The 22,284-nt window shown below is 39.5% G+C and overlaps 1 protein-coding gene across 4 annotated transcripts in view; it reads right to left on the bottom strand.

Moving 5' to 3' along the window:
* slc12a5a (solute carrier family 12 member 5a) overlaps nt 1-18,025 on the bottom strand; it is a 184,453-nt gene extending 166,428 nt beyond the window's left edge. For all 4 annotated transcript variants that reach the window (XM_088422436.1, XM_088422437.1, XM_088422433.1 and 1 more), the window contains exon 1: nt 17,695-18,025. In XM_088422436.1, the coding sequence (XP_088278562.1) occupies nt 17,695-17,902 (208 nt within the window). In that variant the 5' untranslated portion in view covers nt 17,903-18,025. The remainder of the gene's footprint in view (nt 1-17,694) is intronic.
* Nucleotides 18,026-22,284: the final 4,259 nt, after the last annotated feature.

The following is a 22,284-nucleotide window of genomic DNA, read 5'->3' as shown; positions in this document are numbered from 1 at the left end:
ACCTTCAGGCTAAAAATGCACCGTAATGCCTTGCGTTACTCTGATTTGTAACGAGTACAATATTACTATTTTTTGTGTGTAACATAATACACTCAAGTGTTACAGCAAAAAGTAATGTATTACAGTAATTACATAACTTTTATAATGCATTACTCTCAACATTGCTCATGAATGAAGTATCATGAGGGGAAATTTGAAAATTACACAAGGATTAAGATTTTGCCAAAACTGAAAAAGAGAATGCAACCTCATAAGACACAATAACTACAACATCTAATTTCATCAGTCAGTGGAAACCAACAAAGACAAGTAAGCTAGTACGTTAACATCACAGTTTGGCTGAAAGATAGCTGGCCAATCATTAACTGAGCTTTGTGTCACTTATCCTTTTCATTAAGAAGACAACAAAGTAAGCGACAATGCAGGGATTTGTTTTCGACCGGTAAAATGTGAATTGTGAGTAAGATAGCACATCGAACAAACCAGGCCCTGGTTGCAATGTGGCGAAAGTATGAATGTAAATAACTAAAGAAATTAATACATAAAGTATACCTAAAAGTAAAAATAGCAAAGAGCAGCAAAGTTTTGGTCTTGCTGGTATGATCAGCAAAACAGCAGCAAAAGCAAACAAGATTTCAACGCTAACTTGCTTTACCACCACAGTCAAAGCCAACTAGCAAGACCAACATGCTGTAATTGCCCCGCTGGTAGCTTGTGATATGAGGAAGTCTCCAGCTGGTCAAGAGTTATAACCCTAACCAACTCTTGGCTGTGCCCCATCAACGGCTCTGGGCGGCTGTGGTTCAGTTCATAAAGCAGGTTGCCCAGTGACCGAAGGTTTGACTGTTAGAATCTTGGCGGTTTTTAATTACTTCTGTTGATGACAGAAAGACCTGCAAATACACACAAATCTAGACTTGCTTAACCCAAGAAATTACTAACACTTAAGACTTGAGACTCATAACATACGTATCAAATATGGTTAATTAAATTAATTAATTGCAAGTTGAGTTTAATATCCTGCATTTAATTAGATACACATAACAGAGAGTTTTGACCCTTAAAGTTTAGTACATTTTTTATTTAAACACACGCGTAGAGTAAACAAACCAGTTCTTATAATCTAAAAATGTATTTGAGCTAGAGGTTAATTCATACAGGTAAATCACAGATACTAATTATGGGAATCATGTGGCTGAGATAATCATTTAAACCAAATTTAGGCACCAAGTTGTACACATTGTGGTGAGTTCTGCAAAGCTACACTCACAACTTCACAAGATTGCCTGATTGTTCCCAAAATGAAAGTATTTTGGAACATTCACACTGTCGCAGGAAGGAGAAAAGGATATGACAGGTCAAAGATGAAACACATAATAATATAAAAAGAGAAAAATTAAAAGAGAAAACTATAATTTCATGCCATGTGGTGTTTCAAATATACTCTGGTGAATGGTGAAGGACTTCTTGAAGTGCATGTGGTCAAAAAGGTTTTTTTGACTGCAGACTACACAAAGGCATTATTTATAACAGCCGATTGTAAATTGACCATGGCCTCGCAAGGCCGTTGCTCCCTTATGTCCACAGAAGCCTGGTGTACAGTGGTCCCCACTATAACGCGGTTCACTTTTCCCCGCCTCGCTGTTTCATGATTTTTTTTTTTTTGTGCAATTGTCAGAAAATTCTATGAAAAAAGACTAACAAGCCCAGCAAAATAGTGACTCAGCCCAACCAAGAGTGACTTTTCTTTGCCTTTGTGTTCGCCAAAGCTGTCGGAGCCCAGCCATCCACACCTGATTTTTATTCATTCAGCAAAGCAGTACGCAATACAAGGCATAACAATGCTGCTTTAAATTTAAGACCATTAGGTGGGCTTTTTGCTGTAAATGTTGACTGTCACCATAGAATTAAAATTAATTAATTAATTAATTAAAAATGAATATTATATATATATATATATATATATATATATATATATATATATATATATATATATATATATACCTGTGGTCCCTTCTGGAGGTTTCTGATTTTCCCCAAATTGGGGTTTTTGGGTTTATCCTTCCCCTTCTGGGAGCTTGACTTCGGTGATTTAGGGCTATATAAATAAAATTTGATTGATTGATGATATATATATATATATATATATATATATATATATATATATATATATATATATATATACACATACAGTGGGCCCCCGTGTTACGAACTTAATCCGTTCAGCGGCTACGCTCGTAACTTGAAATGCTCGTATGACGGGCAATCCAAACCTATGTTAATTAGTGAATGCGTGCAACGCGTGCAAAAACCTTAGGTAAAATAATCACGACTTTATATACATATTAAAAATGAGTAACATAATCTACTGTACAGTTAAATTAAATCACATATACAAAGGAAAAATGGCATTTACCTTTGGGGCGACGTGACTTGAGCTGGGTGGAGGCGGAGGGGAGAGGAGACCAACCCGCAGAATTTATTCATTTATTTTCTTAAACGGGAACTTTTCTCAAACTAGAACATATCACCGGCGATTTCCTTCTCTTTAATCCATAATAGAAGAAGCCTCTCCATTTTGTTGTCGATCGAGGTCCGTCCCCCGGCAAGGAAAGTCTTGCCCTTAGAAGATTGCCGAGCGGTTACGGCCATATTCACGAGCAAGGTTAACTATGCGTGCGCCTCCTTTGTATTTTTTTTTTATTATCTCCTGCTTCGTTTCTATTGTCATCATCCTCTTACTTCTCCCTTTACCGCCACTAGCAATTTTAGAAGCCATGTCTAACCGATAAAGTTTGCAAAGTCTTAACAACATTCCTTCCTTCCGTTTTTCACTCATTTTCTCTCCTTCCTTCCGTCCCGACCAGCTGTGCCATCAAACTAGATGAAGGCGTTCGACCAATAGCATATCGGCATCTCCGTGACTGACACCATGACTGAAACAGTGACTGTGACATTGTAAGAGCAATAGCATATCAGCGTTTCCGTGTCATGCGTGAGCAGATGATTTCGTTGAAGTAGTAAAACGATGTCAATTGTACGTACACATTGACTGGCAACGCGTGGTTAAATCAGCTGACCAATAGCAGACCAGCAGGTTTTTTGACAATTTCAGGCCCCTCTAATCTTTTCAAGTGGGAGAACTTGCACAATTAGTGGTTGACTAAATACTTATTTGCCTCACTAAATTTATTAAGACTATTTTGCTAGTTTGGAGATAAGAGACTCCTCTGACCCTTAGCCTTGGGACTGTTGATGTCTCCTACACATATTCCCAAATTTTCTGCTATTTTATATAAAAGATACTATATAAGACAGTGGCTTTGACATCATCTATTGATCTGCTTTGGGATGCAAAAGTCAGTACAAAGTATGCCACTTTGATTGATTTGGAAAAAGGCGCAAGTTTGAAAATGAAGGATATTTGGTACAGCTATAATGTGGTAATTACAGTATGTGGCAATTCTATTTAACCAAGACTGTGTTGCCACTTTCAATGACACATAACTAAAAATAAACAATGGAAGGATGTACATCCGTTTAGCTCTCTAAAAGGTCTCCACAGTTAAACCTGACTGAACTACAGACGTGACATTAGTGTGAATTTGATGCACTGTGCTCCTGGCAGCTTTTCGTGTAGATATTAAAGTTTGGCTCAAACACAAAGGGCACTTGGAGAGAAAGAGATGGTGATATATTCGCAACATCATCCCCGACAAAGTTGGGAATGTAGATTAAAAGAGTAGATGGGGCTGTGGTGCTTTGAATGAGAACACTGCAACAACACACAAATCTTTATGCGATGGAATGTAAATGACAGCTTCAATTGCAGAAGAGCATGAAAATTGACCATTATGGACATACATTGCTCCGAAATGAATAAATAAAGTCTGAAAGATGGATGAATACATTGAGAGTGCTATTTTTTTTCAAGGCACCTTTCTTTACTGATCGATACCTGTATTAATATCTTATTTTTCACAATATTTTTTTTTTTTAATGTAAAGTGATACAGTCTTAGCCATATATTACTTGGTAAGAAAGCGTCCGTCCCCTGTATTGTTTAAAGCATCCAGACTTTTAATTGAGGAGCCATGCACTATGCAAAGAAGTGTGGCACCATGCTGCAACATCAGCGGGTGTTTGTGACCTCCTTTGTCTTACTACACCTTATTGCTTTTTGATCTCAGACAAATTAGAACAGGAGCCCCAATAGGAACAATGTGTGATCCTGAAATCCGCTTGTAGTCCAGCTGAGTATACAGGACCCCATCATCAAACATGTTTGATCAATGCACTTGAGCAGCAAGACAGTCTATTTAGGTACGACAGATGTCTGTGAAGGACGGTTGCATTACATGATAAGTTAAGAAAAAAGGGTTAGGATTGATAAAAAAAAAAAAAAAAAACAGGCTGCAGCCCGCAGAGAGGGGCAAGGGATTGCATCACAATGCCTTTTATATCCCTTTCCGATTTGGGCACAGCTTTGTTTGAAATGGAAACCGCCGCGGCGACAGTTGGGCTCATTCTCACGGCTTTGTCTCTGACTCCCGATAAGCCTCGAGAGAGAAAGAGAGAGCAAGTGAGAGAGTGAACTGAGAAAAATCGGGGTCTAAAATAAGCGTCCGAAAGAGTGTTTGCCTGCAGCTTGTGAGAGAGCGAAAGTGATACCGAGGGAGAGGAGGAGACCTCGTTTGGCGAGGCTGTTGTGTCTTCTAACGTGGCAATGGAGCCACTGCAATGCACCAAAACCAAGGGGAGCGAGGTTGAAAAAACTGAGGGGGTGGGTAAGTGAGACAGCAACTACCGCTGGAGACGAGAGACCGGGTAAAATACAGAGAATATGAGGGGGGAGAAGGGACACTCGTATCGAGAGAAGGAAAGGGTTCATGTAAGTGAGCAAACAGGGTGCAATGGCGTGCGAGCGTGCCGTCCATCTCCAAGTTGACATTTGGGCTGGCAGAGTGGAGCAAAAGGTGCCTCCAAATCGACATGTCGGTATCTCACTTTTAAGTCAGTGAGTTCAAACATTTTATAGAATAGAAGGTTGCAGTAAAACAGGTACTGTATACAATAAAATAGGGATATATGATATGGTATGGTATGGTATGGTATGGTATGGTATGATATGATATGATATGATATGATATGATATGATATGATATGATATGATATGATATGATATGATATGGATTTTTTTCATTTTTCATTTTTGGTAGGGTAAAATTAAAAAAATATAAATTTGCAAATTACCAACCTCGCTTATGTCACCCCCCCCCCCTATTTTTTTTTACTTCAGTTTAGTTGATTTTACAAAAACATGATTTTAAGTCTAACCCCGACTTTAGTGGTCACATAAAACATAGCTGTCCAATTATAATACATAGTGTGTGTTTTTAAAATTACGAACTCACGGTACTTTTAGATGCATTTCTTCATCGTATATATTGTTGCTGTTATGGGGGGGGAGGGAGAGGATGGAGGCGTAAATGAGACAAATGCGAGGAAATGTGTACTTGCGCATCCAATTTTTTTTAAATGGTCATTGGAGATAATTTGCTGATCATCTTACTTGGGATATTATCCCAAGCTTTCTTTACCTAAGGGACGACTGTTGTGAGATTAGAGCGTGGAACGTTACCCTTCGCTGTTTCTCCCCCCCACCTGCCGAAATCCAAGCCGGCTTGTTCAAGCACACGTCCATGGGCTAAAGGAGACAAGTCAAGCAGACTTGTCCTTTTCATAATTCGTCCACCGGAAAAATTATCCACGCAGCCTCGTTGTTGACAACAAAAAGGCAATAAGGCAGCGCTTGAGGAAAGTGCCTATGAAAGAGCAAATGCACTAAAATGGATGCATGCTACATTGAATTAGAGGTATATTTATTCATTTATTTATTTTTAATGAAAGCATTTTCATGTGAAAACATACTTTACATTCAACATTTGATTAAAAATATCACTCACCATCAACTATGCTTCATCAAGCTATCACAGGTTGTCATACTATGAAACAATGACAGTATTACAACAGGATGGATAAAGTTGTTGAAAGATCACAACTGTTTTCTGCCCATCAATATGCATAATGTGAGGCGTCACAACTGCTCGTTTGTTGCCGTTAGGCATGGGCCGAGAACCTGGTTGACAGGTCATCATGGTGTTAAAAAAGGTTGCAATAACCACTATTGTCTATAACAGATATTGTGCACCATTACTTTTTGGTTAATCTAACGAAAGGGGTGTTTAAACAGAGCAGAACATGATTGGCTGCTTGTGGAGTGGACGCAACAAGCTGCCTCTCTGAAAATAGATAGAAATTGTTTGTTTGTGGGGGGGGGGGGGGGGGGGGCTTTGTCTTAACTTCTTCAGATGTAAGCAGCATTCCAGAGGACATTTGTGTGTCTAAACCAGGGGTAGGCAACTCAGGTCCAAGCCACTATCCTGCATGTATTTCATGTCTCGTTCTGTAACACACCTGATTCAAATGATGAGAATCATTATCAGGCTTCTCCAGCGCTTGCTGATGAGCTGTTTATTTAAAGCAGTTGTGATGTAGGAGAGTGACATCGAAAACATATAAGTATGTGGCTTTCTAGCAACTGGGTTGCCTACCCCAGGTCTAAACCAATAAATACACTGTATTTTGATTATCTTATCCATTTTTGCAAAATGATGGATGAAAAAAAAAACAGGCTGCATGCAAACCGGTCGAAATCAGGTTATGAAATTTAGCATGCTCTCTGTACGGTTTTTGGAACTTATAAGATGGCTCCCAAAACACAACTGCAAAAGAGGCAAACCTAAGTCAGTTCTGATCAAAAACACAAGGCATAGCATATAACATTCAAAGTTATATTGAAAATCCATCCATCCAACGATTGTCTTAACTGCTTGTCCTCACAAGGATTGTGTGTTTGCTGGTGCCTATCCCAGCCATTTTCAGGCATTATGGAACATTTGGAAGTGCATTTATGGAAGTGCAATGCAATGCAATTCAGCGATAACAGTATCACCAGTGCTTTGCAGAAGTGACTCAACCAGCCACCTATGAAAATAATAAGAAGGCAATCATTTTTTTCGTTACTTCGTGGTATGGAAGAGATTAATTAAATTTATTTATTTAGCTATTCAGTTGTTCTAAACATGGAATAACAAAATATTCAATATTTTGTTTACAAATAAAATAGATAGTGTCCAATGGAAAAAAAGAGCTGTAATTTTAATACTGGGGTACAGTGACACCGTGATATTTTTGCCGAAGGTTGTCATAGCGTTATAGTGTAATATCGACCTATTCCAAGTTGCCACTGACATAAATCTATTAGAATTAGTGATCAGAATGACCCAGAAGGTGTTGTCTTTCCACTGTAATGCAGTAAATCACTGCGAGGACCGGCAAAAGTGGTGTGCTCTCAATTAAAGATCGCAATTATCGGCCAAGTACTTTTGCATGTTTTAAACCTCTATTAAAACAAGCACTGATTAGGGTCGAGTAGTATTAGCTTTCAGCTACCTTTGAAGTTGTCTGTTAGCTTCCACAGCAAGGCTACATAATCGGAGGTACCGGCACCAACCCCCCAAACACCACATATTCTGTCCAGACGGGTCGTGGTTGGAGATTAGCGTGACTAAGTAGGGACACACCCCAGATGTTGGCAGCGTTGTATAATATAAGAATCATTTGTTAATTAAGTTGTGGACTACAGAAGCTGCTTGCAAGTGTTTCATTTTGCAATTGTACTTAATTCTGCCAAATGTGGTTCTCCTTGCCCATACAAGTGAGGGTATTAAAGTACTTTTGCTTTTTTTCCCTGACTTGAGTGGTGTCATGTCTGAAGCGCTACTGTTTTATATTGCTGTTCTGGTCCGTCGAAGCACTGAATGCATTAATTAACTAATACTAATACTAAGACTAAGACTAAGACTAATACTATTGTTTACACCAGACAGTGTTCATCTGCTGCTACCGTCGGTCTCTACATTGAGCTTTCCAACTAGCGTCCCGCCGCACATCCAGAGGAGACATGACCCAAATATACTTTAGGAATGACTAAGATCAATGCAAAGCGCCACCAGCCAGAACTCTCATGTCCGCAGTTTACTCAGTGGACGGAAAAATGACAACGGCGCAGAAAATAGGCTAGTTGGAGGGTCTCTTTCAAGTGCTCATTGTCAACGGTGGTGCTTACACTTTTGGTCGGTGGGAGATAAAGGGAAAGGTCAGGCAGACCTGAGAGGGAAAAGGGGAGACAGCTAAGCAGCACACAAAGGCGGAGGATAAATAGCCTGTCACGGCTCAATAGAGGCTCAGAACATCTGTCGCGAGGCTCCCTAAACGGCCGGTGGTCAAAAGACCAAAGTAATGAACTTGTACTCAACTTCACAATGACTTTAATGCAGTGATTCCCAACTGCTGTCCATGGAACATCATCAGGTGCGCCACAACAAGTGACCCAATTTCACTGAATGTAATTTGTCTGAAAGAGGTTAGTTATTCACACTGAATAGTGTTCATCTATCTCTACCAGCTACATATAGAGGCAAGCAGAACAATTAAATGCTATTGCACTGGGAGAGTAACTTAACCTGGGTATCTACCTCTTACTATTTGATTATGGGAAGACAATGGCACTGCAATTCAATATTCACAAACAAATAGTGGGAGCCCTGAAGCCACGATATGAAGCTTATAGACTGTTGGAAATAAATTAAAACATCTCATGGAACAAATATTTTTTATTTAGGTAGGGATGTACTGGAGACAAAATGGTGACTCGGGCGTTGCGAAGTCGAAACACGGTAGTACAAGTGCAGCATAACCCTAGGAAAGCCTGTATACATATATACAAAGGGTTTTTACAATTTGCCTGATTCGCACCTCAAAACAATAGGTGCGAAATAATTCAAAGGCAGTACATATTAAAGGGGAATGCTTCTATACAATTCCATTCCATGAACTCAGGCCAGTCAAGATGGCCACTAGTTAGACAACCTCTAATACCAAATGTTATCCGTCCTTCTGGGCTAGACTGCGTGCGCTTGAAGGTTCAGGACTTGTTCAGGCCGATTTCTGTAGAACAAGTCCACCAGTAAGTGGACGCACTGACCTGTGAAGGATGGTGAAGGGCTTGCAAGATGGAGGATGTGTTCTACCTCCCTCCTCCCCGCTTTCACCCCATGTTAGCGTCATTGAGGTCTTTGCTTTCCACCTCCGCAAGACGAGGATTTTCTCATTTTCAGTACTGTTTTTTTTTTTTTTTCTGAGCCATGAAGCAGATACACAAACATCCATGAACTACATACTACATGCATGCACGCACCTCCCCCATAAACCCCCAGCATGCAATGTTATGTAACATACACATGAGGATTTCTGGATTTACTCCCCCTTTTCTACTGCTACTCTTTCCCATTATTCCTCTCGCTGTCTCTTTTACACACACGTACACACTGTTCGCTCAGCCATATGCTTAGCATGCACCTTCCATCACACACACACAATGCAGACGGTTGTGTAATTTACTGGTCTTTTGATCTCTCTCATTCTCTCTCGTTCTCTCTCTCTCTCTTACTCTTTCCCTCTCTCTCACACAAGGTTTTTCACTACATGATTCTGACAGCAGTTGCCTGCAGCCTTGGATGGAATGAGGAACACCAGTGCCTCCTGCAGTCTCTTAAAAAAAAGGCACTCACAATAAACTGGATTCATTTCATTTGTTTTCCCAACACAGTACAGTTATCTTTAAAATGATCTTGTACGATGAAACCATATAGTTGATTTCACAAGGATTTTAATACATTTCGTATAGACTAGCCATCAAAGGGAAAAACATATACAGTAGGACACCGGTCACAGTAAGTGCTGTTTAAACGTCAGCACCCATTTTCTAAGTTGGCTTTACCGTATACAGCAGTTACAAGAGGTCAAACCCAATTTATTGTCTATATCGTTGACATTTTTCACATTTTTGCATGTAAGTCAAAGCTAAAAACTGCCCAAACAATTATGTTCACCTCTGCCAGGTTATATATTACAATATACATATGGTGTCACTTGAGAGCAAAATAATTTAAAATATGACACTTGTATTCGGCATTAGATGTTCAAAATCTCAAGTGGCAAAATTTTGAGGACCTTCAATATTGGATGCAGAGAAATAAGTATTAACGCAAAGAAAAACCATTGCTCTGTTGGGATCCCATTAAAACAAACACCATTAAACAGTTTAAACACTTACTAATGGTTTTACACTTTTCAGGTGCCGGATATAACGCAAAGTGCCGCTAATTCTATCAAGAGCAGGGCACTTGGCCCATTTTCGACACGTCGTTGGCGCTATTCACTAGGCTCGCCAAAGATATATTTGACGCCACTTCAAGGTCAAAGGCATTAGCAAGGGAGAGAGTGAGAATGGGGAAGAGGGCAGATGGAGGGGCTGCACTTGGTGGCCAGACGAGACTTGCTTGCTCACATATTTGTGTGAATCAATGGAAACAAAATCAGGAATTAGAATCCTGTGCTTAAATGCCAGAGTGTCATTGGCACACTGAAGTCATTTCACAAACAAAATCCGATTTAAAGCTATGTGCACGCATACCGACGACCGAGACAAATGTGAGCATTGACCCATCCTTGATCGAAGCGCTTGCTGTCGATTATTTCTGCAATATTAAACGGCATGATTGTTATGTGGTTTGGGGTGTGTCAAAGGCATACAGTAAATATCAATGGTGCAGCCGGTGCAGCTCACTGCAGTCTAGGGAATGGAAAAAAAAAAAAAAAAAGTGGCTCAGGGCAGGTCAGTCATGCTGTGTGTCTGGTATGGGAGAAGGAAATGATCATTTGTCCAATCTCCTGATCTTGGCACCTGTCAGTCACGAACAAGTCTTGAAGACGTGCCAATAGTTGAAAATAAAAAGTGGATAGAGACTGGATGTAAGTGCCATTGTTGTCAAGGTGAGGGAACTCGAACAAAAAACAGCATACAAAAAGAAAACCTGCAGGTAGTTTGATTGCAAAAGTGACATTGACCCTCTCGCTGCGCTTATCCATTTGGTGAAAAGGTGTCATCCCTTAGTCAGCAGCTTGGTGGCGCAGTGGTTAGCACGTCCCCCTCACAGTTCAGGGACCCGAGTTCAATTCCAGCTTGCTCTGGCCTTCCTTTGTGGAGTTTGCATGTTCTCTACGAGCCCGCGTGAATTGTCTGCGGGCACTCCGGCTCCCACCCACACTCCAAAAACATGCATGGCAGGTGTATTGGACATACTAAATTGTCCTTGGGTGTGATTGGGTGAATTAAAGATTGTTTGTCTATGTGTGCCCTGTAATTGGCTGGCAACCAGTTCAGGTTGCCTACAGCCCCAAGTCATCTTTATCAATTTTTCATATTTTCTTTTGAGTTCATATCCGTAAATTAAACATGTTACGGATCAAGTGTGTTTTACATTTCCCACATTGTGAGCGGTTAGTGAACGCCTTGCCAGTGTTACGTTGAATGCTCAAAGAGCTTGTTTTTCCTTTTCCTCGGGATGCAGTGAGTTCTTTTTGCCATAAATACCTGAAGTTGCACACCATCTGTGTTCCACCAAGATTATGATTGAGTGTGTAGATGCCAAAAGACCACAATTAATAAACGAGTCCAATGGAATACAATGATCATCTCCATTTTACTTGTAGTAATATTCCTGCATGTGAACATGGATTGACTCGGACATTGGTTCCGTCTGCTCGCTTCTTTTCTTGAAAATAATGTGATATCAACATTAGCCAACACAAGCTGCCGTTTGCGGAAACAGGCACTGGCTGCTATCAGCCAACAGACTTCCGTCCTCTAGCTTGTCCCATCGTGGTCATTATTGTAAGTAAGAATATGGCAGATATAAAAAATATACATTTTTATTATTTTGGGGGGAAAACAGTGTGTCTTATATTTGCACTTGAGGTTAGGGTTAGGTTAGGGTTTTGGGGTACAAAAAAAAATGCACTTGGGCCTATCATTATGACTTTATGCCACTGGGGTACGATAAGAGGAATTTTATGAACCCTCCCGCTTTGAGAGACATTCAGTAATTGGGCCTTCGCTGTATTGGAGGAAAATATAGGAAAAACAATACAATTCTGCCCAGTCATCAATATATGAGGACAACATTCACACCAAGAATTTCACAGCAATAATTTCCTTATTACTGCCTAATGCTGGGCAATACGGTGATATATATTTCCATAATGACAGAAAAATGTTTATTTTGCCATTTCTTTTTTATTGTTTCTCTTCACATTCTTTTAAACAAAGATTTCTATTATGCATGCACTCGGTTTATCTAAAGCTGGGCTCACAGCAACCAATTTTCACCATGCCAGACCTAGAGAATGGAAGTCTAGAGAAAGTTTTAAAAGTCTTACTTAAGTCTTTTATTCTTTGCAATGACGTGACACAGCCAACAACCAATAGATGAGGGCTAAACCAAACGTAACTTTGCAAACATTTACAAGGGTGGCACGAACGATGAGGTAACACCAGCAAAACGCGAGTGCTTCACAAACTTGGCGCATCTTGAAAGAGGAGCAGGTGGTAGAACCGTGGTCACAACAGCCCACCCTTATTACTTAATCGCAATAATCCAGTGTCAAATTCAAGGCTCTGGGGCCAGATCCGGTCAGCCACATCATTTTATTTTGCCTGCGAAATGCTGATTTGATTTCAAGTTTCTGGCTAAAATACCAAACTTGCAAGTGGTCCTCAACTTTTAAAAATTTGGTGGAAAAACAATTTTTTAATTTCCAATCCCTTTTTCGAACAGTTTTTGCCAGCCTCTGATTTCGAAACTATGTAAGCGTGTTTTGGAGACCATTAAAATGTATTTGACTTCACAGCCATACCGGCCCTCTGACAGAAACTATAACTACAATGTGGCCCACAATAAAAATGTGTTTGATACCTCTGGTCTAAATTCACTCCTTAAAACGACACGATAGAAGTTGTGTCCAAAATTAACTATTTCGGGTGCCTTGCTAAACTCACTGCTGTGCTGGCGAACCTGAATTTTATCTTTGCACACTCCTTCAAATTCTGGGAATCAAACAATGCGATGCCAGGTGGGGCACATACAACCCTGGGAACAGGCTTTGCTTTTGGCACGTTTAGTGTAATTGCACATCCACGACACCACATGAGGCAGTGGCGCGCGCAAGTCTATGTGGAAGCTATAAACTTTTTATATTGCTATCAACATTTTTGTTCTAAATCACATTAATTATTCATGTGATTTAGGAAAAGAAATCTGCATCACCTTTTCTTCAGGTTAAAATGTTTAAGATATTGGTGCGCATGTGTTAAAGGTCCTGATCAGTTTACATTTAATATTCATTGACCATATTTTTTTCAGGAGTAAATGGTTCAGTTGGTCAAAATTGATTCTAGTTTAAATAAGGATGGACTTTTTTAAATATATATTTCAGGCACTTAGATGCACTTTAGGCTAAATAAGGATTGACGTTTTTAAATATATATTTCAGGCACTTAGATGCACTTTAGGTTATTATTTTTTTCTGTTTCAGACCAACCTTTAACCTGTATTTTTGTAGTGAAACATCTTCCAATGCATAGCTGGGGAACATCACCATTCATGACCCTGAGCTCATTGGGTGTTTTGGGCCTTGAAACCATCAGACATCGTCACTCAAGCAGCCCAGCTGAGGAGGTTCGTGACACCTCAGCTTGTGTCTCGGCAGTAGTTAACCACAGGTCTACCCTCTTTTTCCTGAGCCAAATAGAAGCGTTCTTTGCTGCATCTGTGTTCTTTTGGCTGGATCTTCTACTCTCTTCCATGATGCTGAGTGCAGTGTAGGCTCTGCACAGACACAGTCCTGCTAACCAGGCCATCATACGGCTCCCTCTCCCGTTCCTTGATTTGCTCTTCCAATGGCACAATGTTTTTTGTCACCTCTGACACCAAAATGGTCAAGTCTGGGGCTGGTCTTAGCTACATGCTGGGGGAACCTAAGTTGGCTGCCCAGGTCCTCAGACAGCTGACAGTCCTGTGCAGAGTTGAGAAACCCTGATGTCACTCTTGGTGTTGTACATGGCTTCTTCCCAGCTCTGGCGAAGTTGATGGCTTTCTTCAGTGTCTGGTGCAGCTAACAGCAGCTCGTGTTAGCTGAAGTTGTTATGGCATTATTTTCTATTGAAAAAAAAATAGCCGACTGAACCAGCATCGAGATCTGTCCTTGTTCAAACACAGGAATATAATTAAAACAGACAGGATCATGTAAAGGTTATGATGTCTCCAGCCGTCAATTAAGAGTGGCAAAGTATACAGCATTGTACAGGTTAGAGAACACAGAAATGTACTTAATTTGACTCGTTCATTAATTGCAGTCTTTCGGCATATACACAAAATCATAAACTTGGAGGAACATAGATGCTGCACAACTTAGGGAATATAAGGCAAAATGAACTCAAGCTGCGTTGCGAGGAAAAGGAAAAGAAAACTGCTTCGAGCGCATTCAAAGTTAGAATGCTCTGCATTCATTGACCACTCACAATGGGGAAAAAAAGACTTAACCCACAATAAATATATAACTTGTGGGCACCCGGTTCACGAGATTAATTCGTTCCGCGGTTGGGATCGTAACGCAAATTCACCATATTGCGGGCAATCCAAACCTATGTTAATTAGCTAATGCGTGTAAAACCCCAGGTAAAAACATTGCAACAGGTAAAAATTGTATACACATAATAAAAATTGGTATAAAAATATTATAGTAAGTGCTAATTATATATAATATACATGCATACAATTACATAACATCATAAATAAAAAAAATATATAAAGGATTTATTTACCTTTGAGTGACGCTTGTTACGGCCATATTCCCTAGTAAGGGTAGCCTAGGTTAGGCTAGCTGAGCTTTCTTTGTATTTCTTGATTATCCCCAGCTTCGTTTCCATATAAATCATAATATTACTTCTCTCTTTAACATCGTTAGCAATCTTGGGACACATGGTTAACTAATTCAAGTTTGAATTAAGCACTAAAATGCGTAATAAATATGACGTTGAAAGCACTCTCACACGAGATCAAGTCTTTAGGCGGCCATCTTTGTGATCCTGTGCGCCGACCCATAGCAGACCAGCATCTTCATGACCCCATCACGCTGACTCATAGTAGACTAGTATCGTACCGAACCGAGACGCCGACCAATAGCAGACCAGCATTGTTGTGATGTGTTGCAGCGGTGGCAGTTTGACGCCAACAGAAAATAAGAGCAATTAACTAAAAACTCCTCAAGAGGGAGACAAAAAAACAAACACAACCAGCCCTACAGGTCATGACAGTTGTTGATGTTAAGTCCACTGTACCAGAATTTAACCCTAAAATTAAGAGTGCGCCCTATACACAAGTCCTGTAATTGGGGAAATATGGTAAACCTCAGAACAAAAACAAACAAATTTTCCTGGCAAAACAAACACGCAGCGACACATCCACTCACCAAGCCAAAATAAAAAAGAAATGTGCTTATTTTAAGATGGAATGGCTGTCGGGAGTACATGTCAATAGAAGAACAAAAAAAATAGAAGTAAAAAATTTTAAACAATTGAAAATGAAAAAAAAACTAAACAAACTGAACAAAAATAGTTGTGATGTGTTTGGCAACATGTCATAAATGCATCGTATCCAGTTATTGCCTGTTAAAAGTTTTCTTTTTCTTCTAAATTGTAAGCTCTTTTCCTCTTCACAGGGCCTTTACCCTTCCTGAAGACAATTTTGAAAGACGTGTTTTTTACTTATTTTGCTACTTTGTGGGTGAAATGGATGTCCTGGAGAAGAGTTTTCAGAAACCAGAATTTGACACAGGTATAGAAGGGCGGGAAAGAGGAAAGTATAAGAAAAAGGAAAAGAAGGAAAATAATAATAATAATAACAATAACAATAATATAGGAAATAAAGAAATAATAATTATTATAAAAATGTTAATAAAAGCAGCAATTCAGTCAATTATTTACAAGAACATCTAGTGACAAGGAGTTTGGAAGGAACAAAAGGAATAAGAGAGCTGAGTTTCAAGTGGGCTTGCAAATCGTTCAACGCCCATAGACCAAAGTAGGACAGAATGTTAGTCCATTCCTTTATTAGTGCTTCAATATCGCTGCCCTTATTGTCCTTTTACTGTTTTTTTTATTCCCAACTTTATTATTATGTCTATTGTGTGGAACGTAAGTGTCCTCGGAAAAGTGAACAGATTAAGAATTTCATTGTTTAGTGTTACTAATCATATGACAATAAAACTCTTGAATAACAAATGAAATGGAAATAATTATTTAATAATAATATTTAATAACCATTTAATATTAAATGTGCGCTTTGCAGGTCAAGCAAGCTTGGCCTTTTGGTTGTGACAATCCCGGTGTCCTGTGCTTCTGTCTTGCGATCATTCTCAGCCTAATTTAAAGCGAATTAAAACATATGATAGAAAAGGCTTTATTTTTGGAACTGAAATGCAGACAAACTGTACAAGCAAGTCATTGAAGTATTCTTTAGGAAAAAAAAGAAGAATGAATTTTGTGCTGAATTAAGTGGTTTAAGAGACTGCCGTTTTTGTGAGCGCAAGCATTTTTTTTTTCATTTTTAAATGTTTTTGTAATTGTGCTTCGTTCATAATAAATTGATAGAAAATGCAGTCGCAGTCCACCTTACAGTTCAAAGGTCCTGATTCAAATCCACTTGGCTCCGGCCTTCCTGTGTGGAGTTTGCATGTTCTCCCCGAGCCCGCGTGGGTTCTCTCTAGGCACTCCAGCTTCCTCCCAAACTCCAAAAACATGCATGGTAGGTGAATTGGACTTACTGAATTGTCCTTAGGTATGATTGGGTGCATGAGTGATTATTCTTCCCTATGTGCCCTGCGATTCGCTGGCAAACAGTTCAGGGTGTCCGCCGCCTACTGCCTGAAGCCAGCTGAGATGTATGGATACATAAAATGATGTTCTTATTATATTAAACTGAGATTTGCAATTTAGGGTACAATCTTCTTAAAGTTTGCCTGCTCTTCATGGACTTAATAAAACTTGTGGACAAATTATTTAAAATTTGCTTTTATTTTTAAGTTTTGACAGTATCACGTATAGTGATAAGCTTTAATTGTGGATGCGGGTTTATTGATGTTAAAATGCGACGGAAAATAAGTATATATATATATATATATATATATATATATATATATATATATATATATATATATATATATATATATATATATTCACTTCTTAAATATCACTGGGTTTGTCTGCTGTAGGATGAAAACATGCTTTTCATCTGGAGTATATACTGTATATATTTCCCAGTTTGGCCAAAACACACACACTAGAAAGATGATAGAAAGATGATTGTTTATTTGGTTATTAATTAGTTATTTATTTTTATTTAGTTCTAAATAATAATAATAATGTATAGTTGATTATATGTACGGAATTCAATCGCTTGAACCAACACGTGTTTGCTGATCTAACCGAGAGTAAAAAATTCCAGGCGATGCTCTACCAGCAACAGTAACACAAGTATCAGGTGAAAAAAGAAAAAAAAAGAAAAGAAAATGTCATATTTCATTGTCCAGACGGTGACCTTTAAGTGGGCTATTCCACGTTCAAGACACACATCTGTGCTAGCATGTAGCCTGTAGCCGTGCGGGTCCTACCTTTCAGCGTCACCACGGTAGACGTCCACGCCTCCGTCTCCTCCGCCGCCGCCGCCACCGATTCGGCTCCTTCGGCTCCGGCAGCATCTTGCTTCGAATCGGCTTCGCTCGAACGTTTGTCACCCTCGAAGATCAGGTTCACTTCCCCTTGGATGTCCGCGGGGAGACCTACGTTGTCGCTCTTGGAGACGGTGAACCTCTGGCTCATGGCTGAGAAGGCGACGCGAGGGTCTGGGAGCACAGTTTTTTTTTCTTTTCCCTTATACTCCGAACAAAGCGCTCCCCACTCGGCTTGTATTCTGACCGCTCGTTGTGTGAGGGACACCCGGGAGAAGATTGTCTCCTCGTCAGGTGAGAAGATGCACAGTGAGCCCAGTCATCAACCGGTGTCCACTGTCTGGCTGGCGAGGCATCCAGGTCCTAACGCCGACCAAGCCCAGTAAATCCACGTTGCGTGTGATACCTCTTTATTGACGATGTGATTGCGCCACACGCAACACCACACTATATGATGCGTTTACGCTATGTAATGGATGCGGGGACATTTCCAACACGTTTTGACTACCCTCAACGTCGCCGAAATCAGCGTTGCTATGCAACTCCATCAGCCCGCCAGCCTGTTAAGGCATAGATGGTGAGACAGTAAATTAGGAACACTTTACCATGGAAAACAATGCCGGAATTGGACCGAGAATAGTCTTGAATTGATTTTGATTCCTCAGTTTTGATTTCAGTTTTGTTTTTACATTTTTAAGCGTTAAAATTGGCAAATGTACTCTACATTACTTAAAAGAAACTCCGAGTAACCTAATTTTCATTGTAGACGCGATACACCAGGGGTCGCCATTTATCCATGTTTGTCGGACGCTCCTTAGTCTCATGAGTCTGATGGAATGTTGAGGAAACGGTCATAACTACAGTATAAAAAGTGGATATTACTGATTTTGTATAATGATATGCATTAATTTAATTGTATTCAGTGTAATAAAATTTGGCTTTCTTTATTACAAAGTAGATGTGACTGGTTTTGACAAAACCAGTCATATGAATATATGGGATATTAGTTTTAAGTTAGTGACAAAAATACACAATGGAAAGGAATGTTTTTGAGTTACACAAAAACAAATTCCTTCAGGTCTCAACTTTCATTTCGGTGCAGGCAAAAAGTTCAAATTGTAATTCAAGTGTATGAAAATAGATTTCTAGACAATGCCCACCGTTGCTATGGACTTTTTTTTTCATTTTACAAACTAGCTTGCGTGTTCCCCTGAACAACAAACAAGCTGCAGTCCCTCGTCTCGAATTTAATTTCCAGTGAGTTCTATATGCGGATGAAGCGGCCAAAAAACACCATGCTGGCGTTTGTCCTATTTACCGCATACAGGAGGAACATTAGGAGACTAGAAGGAGTCATGTTGCCAATGATGAAGAGTAAATACGTAAATACATAAATAAATAAGACAATGAGCTAAACATACCACCAAGCGAGGAAAATTATGATTCCAGACGAACAGCATCCAACCAATGGAGTGGCTTGCACAATCTGGCTGACAAAACAATGCTGTTCATGTCATAAAATTAAGAAACGCAGAGTAATTGCGGAAAATAGTGCAGTTGACCTAGACTGCAACACCTGTCAACTCCATGCCCCAGAGATGCAAAGCAGTTATCAGAAACCATGTTCGGTGGTTTGATGGAGTTGCGAAACAAGGACCGTTCAAAATTGTTCATGTTGTTAGTCGCTGGTTCATTTATACTGCCTGGCGTGCATGGAGAGCAACTTATCTGGCCAGTAGGCATGAATCATGTTGGGCCCTGGTACTGTCCAGCTCTTCATCTTTGTCACTCTTGTTTGGATTCTAGCATTGCTATGTCTTAGACTTATGTGTGTCCGCATCAGTTTTGCTACCTTGCCATTGAGAGAAGACCTTGCCCGGGTTGTTGGCGAGCATCGGTGTTTACCGCTCTCGTGTACACTTTAAGGCAAGTAGTCATTTGTAGACATTTTGCTGTATTTCTTGGGCAGGTCTTTGTTCAGCACAACTCTTCTTTGCTCTGTTGGGAGGCTAACTTCTCTCTAGGTCGCCTTCATTTTCACCTCTAGCCTTTTCCGGTTTGTTCATCTCATAGCCAAGCATTCAGAGAATAAGTACAATTTCAGCATTGATCAGCTGATTGGTCTCAGTGATGCTCTTTGTAGGGATACGTGTCAGTGTTGCACTGACATCATTCAATAGTGATTCTGATGGGACAGGTTTCTTAAGCTTGGGCAAGCAGAAAGTATTTGATTTCCCCCAGGACTTCAGGATCTTCTCATAATGCACTTGTGCCCTGGCTGCCCCTTGCCGGAGCTTCTTTGTACCATGGATGAAGGACATTGTACTTTGGCCATCTCCAACTGTCGGTAGCAAAGTTCTACTGCTGATGTTTGAACACTGAGCTCGTAGCACTCTCTTGCTCAACGTAGATGTGGGAGGGAGTCCATGTTTCCCACATTCTGTGCATATTTCCTCTCTTAGTGGGTTTATTCCCAAAGGAGCGCTTCATCAGTGTCTTATTCTCCACCCTGCATCTTATGTGTTTCACACTTGCTATTGTTACAGTAGCACATTATTCACTAGTGTATCATAGTTCTCCAAAAGCTGACACGGAGCTTGCTGATCCATGCAACATCCAATCCTGCCTAACCACTCATCTGAGGTACGTATTGTTATACATCATGAGGGGTCTTGCTCAAACACCCAAATGGATATTGCATTTGGCCCAAACTGGGATTTGAACCCTCCATGCGGAGAGCATGTAGGATTTTACCAAAAACGACCTAAACCAATTCCCATTCATTTTCATCCATCCATCCATCTGTCTTTCCATCCATCCATTCTCTTTTTCATTGATATGCTAAACTCACTACCAATGTGATTTTTTTTTTTTTTTATCAACCAAGTCAAGTCAAGTTAGACAGGAATTTTCATAGGAGGCATCCTATCTAAAGATAGGATGGATCCAAATCCACAGTTTTTACATCTTATTTTAAAATGATCTAATGGTAAGTTTTGTCTTAAAGACAATGGTTTTTCAGGTTGTTCATGTGCTCCATGAGCTGTTTTAAACATGGAAACTTTGATGTAAAAGGTCTTTGAGTATCAGGAGGCATTAGGTAAATTCTTGTGTTAACCTCCACTGTGAGATCTGATTGATGACGAATAATATTTGTAATTCTTCTGTATTTGTATAATATATATATATATATATATATATATATATATATATATATATATATATATATATATATATATATATATATATATATATATATATATATATATATATATATATATATATATATATATATATATATATATATATATATATATAATACAAATACAGAAGAATTACAAATATTATTCGATCTGCTCTTTCTTTATTTTTTTTGTGTTTTTTTTTTTTTGGCATATTGATCACTCGCAAACAGTCAAACAAAATGTTAATATCCCATTTCGAAATTGCAGTTCCTAAATCATGATTTTATTTACCAAGATGATGGTGGAGTGGGATTGATCCAAACCGATTTGTCCCTTTGTTTTAAAGATCCCACATATTAAATGGCTCGTTTTTTGCAGCGTCGTTTCGTGGACCGTTCAATTGTTTTGCAATTAGGAATCCACTGGATGGCGCTAAAGGATTCTTAACGATGGCGTTTATTTCACGTCCAAATTGAGGTACAGTACTGTACTGCAATACAGTTTATGAACATAACTTTATCCTTCACCCGAAACATAATCTACAAGAATATATATATTTTAATGTATGCTGGTAAATGACCAACTTTTACTGGATCACATTAGATTTAACAAGTGTACTTAAAATGTCCAGTGCGCTTCTGTGTGACCTAACTTGTTTTTCTTAAGTTAATGATAACTACACAACTTTCTCTTTCATCTTGAGGGACAAAACACACACTCACACATATCTTGGCAAACGTTTACGTACAAACGCAGCACATGACACTTGTTTTGAGTTCATCTCTACACACATTTCGGGTGAATGACACTTGGCCTGACTCCAAAGCAAAGAGTGAGATTGGGAAAGCAAAGTTACTCCTGTATGGCCTGTGTTATAACACTTGGCACACTTAGCTGTGTTTTTGTGTACAGCTCGAAAGAGGCACATTGTTTTTAAGCCAAAGAAAGATGCCATCACTGTATCTGTGTCAGTCATCCAAGAGGAGTCGGGCACCACAGTTGGACGAGAAGAGCAAGCCTGGTAGGATGAAGAACACCATCAGTCTGTGGTATCCATACCTAACGATTGATACGAACAGTTTCTACCTAAATAAAGTGGCTAAAAGAGGTTTACTCACAACTTTTCAAATGCCAGTTTTTTGGGGTTATTTTTTTAGATATACTGTATAACATGAGACCAAGATGAATCATTTCTTACCATTTCCATTAATGTGGCCCATAACTTATACATCACAATGAACATTCCCAGTGTAGCCGAAAGGTTTTGTTCAAAAACAGACATCTATTTAGACCTATTCATAGTAGTTTTCTCCAGGGTTAAGGCCCCAGGTTGGGCCGAAGAAAGGCA

Source organism: Hippichthys cyanospilos, chromosome 9 (genome assembly GCF_059441005.1).
Source record: "Hippichthys cyanospilos isolate Australia breed blue-spotted pipefish chromosome 9, RoL_Hcya_1.0, whole genome shotgun sequence".
NCBI lineage: Eukaryota > Metazoa > Chordata > Actinopteri > Syngnathiformes > Syngnathidae > Hippichthys > Hippichthys cyanospilos.
This window is presented reverse-complemented; position numbering and strand designations above follow the sequence as displayed.